Source organism: Pelophylax lessonae (genome assembly GCF_965119305.1).
Source record: "Pelophylax lessonae genome assembly, chromosome: 2".
In the NCBI taxonomy this organism is placed as follows: Eukaryota; Metazoa; Chordata; class Amphibia; order Anura; family Ranidae; genus Pelophylax; species Pelophylax lessonae.
The window spans coordinates 413,713,928-413,726,162 of NC_138769.1; the positions used below are offsets into that span (position 1 = coordinate 413,713,928).

General features: G+C 39.5%; 1 protein-coding gene across 1 annotated transcript; it reads left to right on the plus strand.

The window, feature by feature from the left end:
• Nucleotides 1-694: 694 nt before the first annotated feature.
• NFKBIZ (NFKB inhibitor zeta) lies at nt 695-11,640 on the plus strand. Its single transcript, XM_082247040.1, has 12 exons — nt 695-1,017; nt 4,568-4,695; nt 5,205-5,232; nt 5,978-6,075; nt 6,160-6,851; nt 6,978-7,083; nt 7,923-8,069; nt 8,300-8,363; nt 9,386-9,555; nt 10,097-10,207; nt 10,962-11,129; nt 11,358-11,640. Exons 1-12 carry the CDS (start codon nt 801-803, stop codon nt 11,409-11,411), a joined length of 1,983 nt encoding a protein of 660 aa, XP_082103166.1. The 5' UTR covers nt 695-800; the 3' UTR covers nt 11,412-11,640.
• The last annotated feature ends 595 nt before the right edge of the window (nt 11,641-12,235 follow it).

A 12,235-nucleotide genomic window follows, 5' to 3' on the forward strand; every position in this document is an offset into this window, starting at 1 on the left:
TATTGCGCAAAAACGCACATATGCGTGACGTGATTTTGCGTGCGTTCAGGAAATGCACAGAAAAGCACAAAAATGAAGATTTCAGTTAGGGATCACTGCCCTGACTTTCAGGATTTTATTTATTAGAGGTGTAGAGAATGTTCACCTAGTAAAGCAAAGCTTTATTGGCTTGGAATACCCAGTAATGTGTAGGGAGATTTGAACCTCTGGATTTTTTGTGAAGTAAACACAGAAGACTTAGCTTAAGGATCAGCATGTGGTTTTTAGTAATCCTTCTCCTCTCCCTATGAGTCGAATGTGTGTCTCCTTCTCTGTGTTCCCCCCCTCCTCCCTTTCCTTCCGTTACAGAGTACACAGACCTATGTCTGCTCTGACAGTTCCCCCAGCACTTCCACCGAGGACTTTTTAACTGTCACGACAAACATAACACGTACACGCCTTCCTTGTCATGGCTTTCAGAAGCATGTCACATTGACAACTGGGCGAGATTTCACAATTTTTCTATTGTGCGATTCCGGTAAATCACGCCCCAACCACTCTTCCAACCCCCCCCTCCTCCCTTGCTGACTACACGGCAGTAGCCAATGGGCGCTGGGGATGCTTAACGCTTATTGGTTCGTTCCCGGAAGGTGGGGGTGAGGTGCTGTAATCTGTCATACATAAACCAGGTGGAATTTCCCCACAGCCATTGTGAGCGAACTTACTAAGAACTGAAGCTGCTTAGTAGCAGTCCTTGTGCCCAATAATACAGAACAACACTTCGGACACTAGTTAGCAGTTTGCTAACAACGCAAGCAGTCATGATCGTGGAGCAGGTGATCGAGGACACGCGGGACTTCCTAGAACCAGACTATATGATGAACAGCCCCATGAACCTGACCTATTTCTATGGTGGCTCCCATTCTCCGCTCTCCGATGTGGCATCGTCCCCAACTCACTCCATATCCTCCGCTCCAGGCTCCCCAGAATCTGACAGTGAGGGTAGTCTAAGTGCTTCTTGGCCCCAAGTCAAGAAAGGTAAGCCCAGCTCAAAAATGTCCAAAGCTTTGGGAATAATAATAATAATAATTATTTCTTATTAAGTGATGTAATCTACAATAAAACACTGTACAATCTACAGACGCTGTTAGTAAATAGCATTGTTTTCGTTTTTTAAAAAGAAATGCGGTTTACGTTTAAGTAAACTTGCTTTGGTAGATTACTGCTATTAATGGTTAGAGCTCTTATGTTTAGGGTTTCTAAAATAGTACGTTTTGTCGTTTGTCTATGAAAATGGTACTTTTGGAACTCCCATGTGGCAAGCAAACGGTTAAAAAAATTGTTGGCGCGTTGTTTGTTAAAGCAGAAGGAAGTTTTGGTTGCCAGGATTTTTCTCTTACGTCAGAGCAAAGTCGAGGCAAACTGAAGCTATGCTGCTAAACCGGTTTGCTTTTGAGTCGACATTATGTCTACCTCCCACTGAGTCAAACCGTTTCCATTTATTTCATTATTTCAATGGACTGGTGGTGTGGGAGTGTGCAGTTTTGTGATGATAGATTGTTGCCCTATGACTTGCTTGCTGCTCCTACCTATGGCAGCCACTCGGAATTTGTTGTTCAGGCCTGCCTTTTTATCAGGTGCCAGGGGTTACCGTACTTATGTCGGCCATAGATGGAGCAATTTTCTCATGATTCCCCCATGAACACAGACTCCCCCAAGAATACAGACTCCCCCAAGAACACAGACTCCTCCATCAACACTGATTACCCCATCAACACTGACTGACCCATCAACACTGACTGACCCATCAACACTGATTCCCCCATCAAAACTGATTGACCCATCAACACTGACTGACCCAAAAACACTGATTCCCCCCCATCAACACTGACTGACCCATCAACACTGACTGACCCATCAACACTGATTACCCCATCAACACTGACTGACCCATCAACACTGACTGACCCATCAACACTGATTCCCCCATCAAAACTGATTGACCCATCAACACTGACTGACCCAAAAACACTGATTCTCCCCCATCAACACTGACTGACCCATCAACACTGACTGACCCATCAACACTGATTCCCCCATCAAAACTGATTGACCCATCAACACTGACTGACCCAAAAACACTGATCCCCCCCCCATCAACACTGACTGACCCATCAACACTGATTCCCCCATCAACACTGACTGCCCCATCAACACTGACTGACCCAACAACACCGATTCCCCCATCAACACTGACTGACCCATCAACACTGACTGACCCATCAACACTGATTCCCCCATCAACACTGATTCCCCCATCAACACTGATTCCCCCATCAACACTGACTGCCCCATCAACACTGACTGACCCAACAACACCGATTCCCCCATCAACACTGATTGACCCAACAACACCGATTCCCCCATCAGCACAGATTCCCCCCATCAACACTGACTGACCCATCAACACCGATCCCCCATCAACACTGACTGACTCATCAACAGATTCCCCCATCAATACTGGCTGCCCCATTAACACCGATTCCCCCATCAACACTAATTCCCATATCAACACTCCGCTCCCACTGAGTTATTGTGTGTGCGGGGAGGGGGGGGGGGGGGGTTTGGGAAGAATGCGATGAGCAATCTCTGCTAGAAAAACACAGCGCTTACTGCTAGTGGCTATAATATAAAATCCAACAGGCTGGTTGTATCCAAGTTGATCGTTCGGTACACTCAGCCTGCCCATACATGGTTCAAATCTTTGCTGGCTCCTGCTGAACTAGCCAGTATTGAAACGCCTATTGCCGGCTTTAGACTAAACCTGGCCATACATTGGTAGATTTTTTAATGATCATACAAAAAGATCCCATCAGTACATTCGACAATTCCGACTGAGACATGACAAATGTCATTCGAAAGTACTTCAAAGTTTACTTTTAACATTTAACCTTGGTATGAATGTAATTTCCCAAATGAAAACCACAGCCATTAATTACAATACAATACTTGTTGGTAGATCTAATGGAGATTGTACAATCAGATTGTAATTTGCGTGGTGAGCTCTTTCCTCTTTACTAGCTGCACTCTATACTGAGCAAGGCTTTGTGAAGTGTTTCCAGCATTCCAACATGACTTTAAACGTATTTCATTTCAACCATGCAAATCTATTTCCAAGAACTGCTTCAGTGCTAGAATTGGTGTAGATTTTTGGGGAGATTAAAGCCGGCCATAGACAGTTTGAATCTTAGCTGGATCAGCAGGGACCGGCTGAGATTCCAATCATATATGGGCAGGCTGAATGTATTGATTGATCAACTTGGGTACAACCAGCCTGACGGATTTTACATGCGATTATTTAGCCGGTAGCATTAATCACTGTCTTCTCCTGGCAGGAACACAATGGATCGGCAGGAGGGATTCCCCTCTCAACGCTCTCTGTGTTGATGGGGGAATAGAGCAAATTTCTTTCCTGCAACCCGTGGTTGCGGGAAAGAAATTTGCTCTGTCTATGGCCGGCTTTACTAAAACTGGTGCACTCAGAATCTGGTGCAGCTGTGCATAGTAACCAATCAGCTTGTTCTATTAGGCTTTGACAATAAAATATGAAAGCTGATTGGTTTCAGATGCAGAGCTGCACCAGATTTTCTGTGCACTAGTTTTAGTAAATCTCTCCCTTTGTGTTGGTTGTACATATGGTTATGTATGTTTACTGTATATGTTTGTTCAGTTTTATATCAGGAGCGGATTTTATCAATTTTTATCAACATAGCACAAATAATAATGACTGCCTCTAAAGCTGCCCTGACATGTAAATAAACTGTCAGGGAATAAGGAAAGTTTGGATTATTAGGGCAATAGTCTGACCCTGCATAGAAATTAGGGCTTATTCACCCCTGTGTTGAGCGGCATTGATGATCATGCAGCAACACAGACTCAGTTTAAGGACACATAGAAAACACTTGTTCACATCATACATGTGCAGTGGTGTGCACTGTTTAAAAATGCTGCATGTCTGCATTTTTGTGCAGCACAACGCATTGGGCTTCATGTCATAGGTACATAGTAGTTGAGGTTGAATAAAGACAATAGTCCATCCAGTTCAACCTGTGTAGGTGTGTGTGGCCGTAATCATCTCACATACCCCTGAATGTTCTGATTCTTGAGATGTACGTCTAGGAGTCTTTTGAAAGCAACCATGCTTCCCGCAGAAACCACCTCTTGTGTCAATGTACTGCAAAAGTAAAAAGTGTGATGCGTTGTAACAACGCATGACACTGCCCTTCACAATGCACACCAGTGCATGTGCACTATATGGAGCCCTGAATGATCTAGCCTGATTCCTATCAAGCGCCAGAACATTAATACGCTGATTAAAAAATTAGATATGAACGCTAAGCTGCCTGTTGCAGTCATAATAATTGCAATTGGCATCTTATCGTTCGACATGCTCATCCCTGCTTTTTGTACCACTATTACTGAATAAAGCTCATCATCCCTTGTGTTTTTGATTACTGTTTTGTCTATTGGTATAGGCATGAGTCTGTTACATTTGGATGTCTGACAGCTATCTTTCTTTTCTCTCTAGCTGGCAAAAGTAGCGGAACAGGACGCCATTCAAAAGGGAACTTCCAAGGAGTCCGAGTGAGAAATCCTGTGAGAGAACTGCTTAATCAGCTAAGGAATAAAATTAGCAATGGCCCATTGGATTTACAGGTATGGGTTTATTTTTCATTAAAAGATTCATAATAGGAAAAATTAGAAAACAATTTACACTTGAGATAGGACTTGTTTACATGTGTGGCTATACTGCCACCCCTCTGAAAAGCAAACTGTAGTGGATTGCTTTTCAAAGGGCTTTTGACAGGTGGTGAGAAGGTGATATGTCAGCTCCTTACAGCCTGATTTAACCCTAAAGATGCCCACCCACCCCACCGCACCGCACCAAGCATCAAGGCCATGGCATGTGTACAGCCCTGAGCGGCTGCATGCCCTAGTTTATCTGGGCATACAGGGGAGGTAATAACATGGCTGCTTTTACCGCCACCTGTGTGAACGAGACCTTACTGTGCAGAGGGACGAGCCTGGCCTTTTCCCTAATGATAATAAATACATTGCTGCTGCTTATGTTTGTGCTTCGTAAAATGTACTGTGTAGTAAGTCATGGTTACAATACAATGTCATTTCATGTTTGGCTAAAATCATGTTTTTTTTCTCTGTTATAGAAACATCAAAACAGTGAATATTACACTGGTAAGTATAGTTTACCTATACAAAAAAATAAATAAATAAATATATATATATATATATATATATATATATATATATATATATATATATATATATAGAAATCAATTATATATTTATGTAATTATAGATTATTTTAAGTGCATTCTTTATACGAAAGTGTAGAATGATACATTTAAGACCATTCAGAATATTAGTTTTAAAGGAAGCCTGTACTGTACTGAGAAAGCTTTGCAGGCTGTCATTACAAATCTGCTTATAGAAATTGTAGTTTATCAACACGATTGATTTTATATAGGATTGGGATATCTTGCCATATGGAATTAATTTGCTTCACATTAGTATCCATTTAATTTATTTATTTATTTATTTATGTATCGGGACACTATTTATATATTTGGATTCATTCGTAATTGATTTTATAACACGGATGCAGTATATCGACTTTTTTATGAATTAGCGCCGAATTTTGTTTTATTATCACTACACAGATCAAGTCACTTGCACTATTTTTAGAACATTCGCTATTTTAACCCATTCAGCATTATTTGTAAGAATACATTTTTACTATATAACACACTATATATATTTGTCCATCTGTACGGATGCAGTTTATCGATTTTTTTTTATGAATTAGCGCAGATTTTTTTAGGTTTTTTAGTATTTTTTGTAGATATTTCACTCAGTGCATGTTTACCTTACCACGTCAGTCTACCAGGGTGTAAAATCCATGTTTTTATTTTTTCATCAGAACTGAAGAATATAATAAACAGAAAGCGACCTATTGAATACATGTCGGATGAACCGGATGCAAAGAAACCTTGCCCCTTCCAACCCAGTTCTTTCCTGGTAAATGCATGCCCATGTTAAACAACAATACATTAACGTTTGCAATAGTATTACAGATGCTTAACCGATTAATGTTTCCTTTAGACACCACCAAGTACCCCAAAGTCCTGTGACATTATGGATGAACCTCCGAAGAGTGAAAGTGGTACAGAATCAAATGTGGATCCGCTCCAGAGTATAATGAACTTGAAACATACGTCCAATCCAGTTTCCCTGAACACAGTGCTAGTAAACTGGATGAATACCCCAGAACAATTCTATCAGGAAGCATCTGCAGCTCAAACCTATTCTCCCCCTCCAGCCAATCAGGCATTCAGCAGCTGCTCTCCACAGCACAAGAATGACCAGTACCAGTTTGGTTGTCCCCAAGTTCAAGACATTCCTCAACAGTGTCCTACAGAGTATAACTACAGCCCCATCCAGAATTATTCAGAAGCCATGTGTTCAAATGATGTGCTCCAGAGTTGTGCCATCGAAAGCTACCTGTCTCTTATTGAATCCCCACCTGAGATGACATCTCCAAACATCTCTACAGAACCAAGTATGCCAGCTGGGAAGTACAGCCCACCACAAAACCTACCTTGTAACCAATTTGTAGATCCTCACATGGCCCGGTCTTCAAGTGTTTCCCCACCTTTGTGCCAGATCGATGCAAACAGGTCAAGCCCAACACAGATTGGTAAATCCTTCTTCCACTGGCAGATTGAGCAAGAGGAAAAGAAATTGGCCAATGTTTCCAATGAGCAACTTCTCGCCAAAGACGCAGATGGTGATACGTAAGTGAATTTGAAGTCTGTTATTTAAAAAAAAAAACTGATGTTTTATAAAGAAAATGTGTTTTATAAAGAGCTAATTTGTGGAAATAGTGTCAGTGATTTAATTTATATCCCTGTGTATCACAGGTACCTTCACATAGCCGTTGCACAAGGAAAACGAGCTTTGTCTTATGTCCTGGCTTGCAAGATGGCAGCGCTTAATATGCTGGATGTTAAGGAGCGTAACAACCAGGTAGGCATTAAAGCAATATAAAAGCTTTATTGATCTATTGCCTGATGTTCGGTTGAATGATGTAGGTCATTTCACAATGGAACCTGTAGTTCCTCTTTCTGCTAAAAATATGACAAAGAAAAGTTAATCAGAAACTGTGATCATATACCCATGTCATGGCAACATTTTATCGCTGACAAAATAACAAAGTCCAAGCAATAGGGCGTTGCGTGTTGCACTGCATGTTCTTGATTTTATTATCTTATCTTGAATTATCTAGATTTTCTTTTCACACTCTAATTTCCTTATAAGTCCCAGGCTAAAGGAAAAGTGTAGTACATTCACCAGAAAAAGAGCCTTTTTTTGCCTGAAGATTATTTTGAGAACCACACCTCACCCACCATACGGTTAGGTGGATTAGAAAAGATGTAGCGGTTTTATCCATCTATATAAAGTGTAGCACATAATTTGTGTTTTTTTTTATAGTAAAGAAATGTTTATATGCCTATATTAACAATTTTTTCTATGCATATATTAACATTTTTACTGTTTTCAGTATTGGTATTTGAATATTAGCCACTAGAAATGGCTCTTAGCAGCTAATCTACAAGTCCCTATGTGCTGTTACTTTCAATTTAATCTCTAAGAACAACCACTGTGTTGCCCTGCAAAGCAGAAGGCACAGATTACATATATAATGAGCAATAATGGAGAATCCCTCAAAGATATCATTGCAAACTATACATAGCAATAGTTTTTTTTTTCTTTAAAACATAGATTGCAAAGATTATTTAAAAAAATGTGATCTTTTAATGTATATATACATTAATTTTAATGCTTTTGTCTTCTAAACATTTTAGAGTCCTCTTCAGGTGGCTGTAGCTGCCAATCACCATCTGATAGTACAAGACTTGATCAGCCTTGGGGCCCAAATCAACACTACAGATTACTGGGGAAGAACTCCGCTTCATGTCTGTGCTGCAAAAGGGTACTCACAAGTTCTTCAGGTGAGATATAGGCAACATGTCGTGTATAGTTCAGTACTGTTCAACGTTTTGCAGTATTTGCCTGTCAATGTTTCTATCAAAGAAGTGAGTGTTTCCTTTCCCATGTACAAACAGGAAAAAATAAATATCCTCTATTTTTTGCTTTTGGGATTTCATGTCCTAAACACTTTCTTGCTAAGTATGCATATTATCCATCTGCTAAAGCATTTTATTTTGCTGTTTTTTTTCAGGCAATTCAAAAAGGCATTCTAGCAAGCAATCAATATACTGATGTGGACACAACTAATTATGATGGTAGGTGCAAGTATATTACCTACATCTGTCTGTTGCTCTGTGTTATTTTATTTTCTACATTAGATGCTCTAGGATCTAGAACCGTGGTCTCCAAACTTTGGCCCTTGGGCCGAATGCAGCCTTTTGCCTGCCATTATCTGGCCCTCAGGCACTATTTCTCCCACTGGCACCAACAAGGGGGCACCATTTCTTCCACTAACACCAACAGTGGGGAATCATTCCTCTCACTGATGCCAACAATGGGGCATTTTTCCTTCCAATGACACCAGTGATAGGACACTATCCCTCTCACTGACACAAACAGTTAGGCACAATTCCTCCCATTAATACCAATATTTGGGCACTATTCTTCCTTTTACTGACTACAGGCATTATGTAATTGTTTACCTCCACTGACGCTGGGGCATTTTCTATTTCCACTGGCCACTCTGGCCCCCCCCTAAAGTCTGAAGGATAGTAAACCGGCCCTTTGTTTAGAATGTTTAGAGACCCCTGATCTAGAATATGAATAACAGTATACACAGGGTACACAGTAAAAGTACTCTAAATTTAAAACCGTATCAGGCAAGGATAGTAAAGCTACATCATGCATTTTCCCAGCATCCTGCTAAAAGAAAAATCCACACTCCATGGAATATTCTGGGGATGATTAACTAAAACTGGAGAGTGCAAAATCTGGTGCACCTGTGCATAGAAACCGATCAGCTTCTAACTTGAGCTTGCTCAATTAGCTTTTGCAATAAAACCTGGAAGCCGATTGGTTTCTATGCAGGGCTGCACCAGATTTGCACTTTTAGTAAATCAACCCCAAAGTGTCTTTATCGGGTAATCCAAAAATGTGAAACATACAAATGGTTAAATAAATGTTAACATATTTTGAAATGTTAATTATTTTATGAATGACTACTTGCAATGTTATCTTGATCCAGTATGTAGCCATTTCCCCTGGCTTCTCCAGCTTTCATTGTTGGCTGACTATATACACCATACATGAACTTTAACTCATGTTCTATGTTTCGTAGGTTTGACTCCTCTACACTGTGCAGTAGTCGCGCACAATTCAATCGTCCAGCAGCTGCAGATATATCAACAAAACTGTTCTCCTGCTACAGATGAACTGCTGATGAAGAACAAGGCAATGGTTGACACTGTTAAGTCATTGCTGCAGATGGGCGCTGCTGTTGAAGCAAAAGTAAGTTACCTTGCTGCATTGTGCAAAGTTTTATTGGTCGTTTTTTTTTTGTAATCTTTAATGTGAACCTGTGGCCACTATGGACATCAACACTAATTACTCATATTTTGGAATCTTTAATGTGAACCTGTGGCCACTATGGACATCAACACTAATTACTCATATTTACCAAGCCGTAATTCAGTTTGAAATTTCAAAGCCAGAGAAACTTGCATTCAAATTGCTTTGTCCGCTATACCTTCAGTCTCTGCTCTATCCCCCTCCCATCTGTCACAGTGCAAACATTTCTTTTGAGCCTGCTTAACTATCATGTAACAGACCTGTTCAGAGCCCCAAGAGGAAAGGATTATGACCTCTACAAAACTGTCTTCAGGCCACTTATGTCCAATCGTTACAATGGGGGTAGCAATTGGTGTATCCAAGATTTGGGCACAGATTTGCTTTAAGGAAGTAACCATTGCATGCTAGACACAATGTTTGATGCATTTGTTATGGAAAAAAATCTTTTGAGTGGAGACTTACCTATGTCTTTAATGTACAGGATCGTAAAAGTGGACGCTCTGCCCTGCACTTAGCCTGTGAAGAGGCAAACCTTGAACTGATGAGTATCTTTTTAGAGATGCCAAATTGTCTAAACTTCATCAATTCAAAGGTAAGTTAGCCCACTGTTCTAATTTTGCCTTTGGTTAGTAGTACCTCTGTGGCTTATTTTCATTTCATTCATTTGCTAAGGGGTGCAGGATGTTACAGGAACAAAGTAGCACAACCAGATGTTTCTGAGATTACACGTTACACGAGTAAAATGATTCTGTCATTAAAATCAGTATGAAGAATAAAGTGTTCCAAGCAAAGGGGACTTAGTAATAAATAATATTTGCCTCTCACGTTGCCTGTAATAGCAATCTTCACAGCGGTGGAGAGAAAATGTAGGCTAAAAAATCTTTAAAATGCAACACTCCTGGGAGTGTCAATTTCCTTATCACCAACTAAAGACAGGGGTTCCTCTTGGTGGTGTCACTACAGGACACAGTGGTGATGTAGGGGCTGGAAGACTGAACCTTAGAACAAAGGGGGGGACCAGGAATTCAACACATCTGGAAGTGTCCGATTTGGAAGATTCAGATTTAGTTAGACTACAGTGGAGATGTGGTCCACAGGCGGAGAATTTCCTCTTTGCTGGAAACACTATTTACACATTGATTTTAGGGTCAGAGTTACTTTACTGGTAAGCTTGAGTTTTCGTTGCATATTAAAAAGTCAAAAACTTTGTTGTAAGAACACATTATTTTTTTTATATCTTTCCAAAATAAGTGACCGTGTAGCTGCAGCCAGAAGGATTATTTATTTTAAGCATTCGTGCATTGGTTGCATTAGAAAGAATAAAACATTTTTTCTTGCTTTCTTAGGCCTACAATGGAAACACCGCATTGCATATTGCTGCAAGTTTGCAACACAGAAGAGCTCATGTTGGAGCAGTAAAACTTTTGATGAGAAAAGGGGCTGATCCAAGTGCCCGAAACCTAGAAAATGAGCAGCCAGTACATCTTGTATCTGATGGACCTGTGGGGGAAGAGGTAAGACTTTCCTGCATTATGTTATTTCCAAGGGAAGCTAAATTCCCCATGTGCTCCTCTAAATCAATTGTTTTTACTGTATACTCCTCAGCTTCCAAACTAGCCTTGACTGTTTTTGTTCTAGTTTCTATATTTTTTTGTCTAAATTCCTTTGCAATTTATTAACTGCCAAAAATGTCTAACCATTGCGTTCTAATATCATCTTTCTTTTTTATTCTCCTTTTACAGATTCGACGCGTTCTCAAAGGGAAATCCATGCAGCAGCGTTTACCATCTTATTAAGCTTCCTCAAAATCCACTTTCATACTCTCGCCAGTTAGGCGGTCTTTAATTATGTACATAGATTTGTCCTAGTGAAGGGGCAAATGGAAGTTGGTTTCTGTGAAACCATGTAATGATGTTGGCTATCATATAGCCACCGTAATACAACTTGTGACAGTAATAATACTGTTTTTTCTATATCATTTTCTTTATATATTAGTGGATTGGGAGCATTTACTTTCTTCTTCTTCTTCTTAAAGAACTCACTAAAAAAACATCAACACGTACAGTATGACTGATATAGGAACTACAAAAAGTTCCATGCAGCCTTAATGTTATATTTTCTTTAATAGTTGCCTTAAGCAATTTTTTTGTTATTTTCATTAAGTTATGAAAAAAACAATATATATATATTTTTTTTATTAGATTAAATAAATCCTTATTGCTAAGTGAATCTGTGTTAATCAGAATTTATAAACGTACCTACAATGAAGGGATTATATTACAAATGTATGTAAGTTACTAAATGATTAATATGTAATGTCTGTAAAGTGTATAGAACCAACATGGTAGAGTTTATATTTTGGAGTTTATATTTTTGAGTTTATATTTTAGTAAATACAGATACTTTTCTGTTTAACCTATAATGATTAAGCTTGTATGCACTGACATAGATATATATATATATATATATATATATATACAATGGATGAATAGGTCTTTGTGATAGACAGATAGACATAAGAATCCAATGTATTTCTTTTTTTTGTATTCTGTTCATTGTATTAAATATATTTGATATGTCATTTAAAAGCATGTGCTATGTTTAGGTTCTTTATAGTATG

Excerpts from the sequence above, each read along its gene's own strand:
- NFKBIZ (XM_082247040.1), top strand. The coding sequence starts at position 801 with ATGATCGTGGAGCAGGTGATCGAGGACACGCGGGACTTCCTAGAACCA. Across the intron at positions 1,018-4,567 it reads TTGGCCCCAAGTCAAGAAAG|CTGGCAAAAGTAGCGGAACA; the intron begins GTAAGCCCAGCT and ends TTTTCTCTCTAG. Across the intron at positions 7,084-7,922 it reads TTAAGGAGCGTAACAACCAG|AGTCCTCTTCAGGTGGCTGT; the intron begins GTAGGCATTAAA and ends TAAACATTTTAG.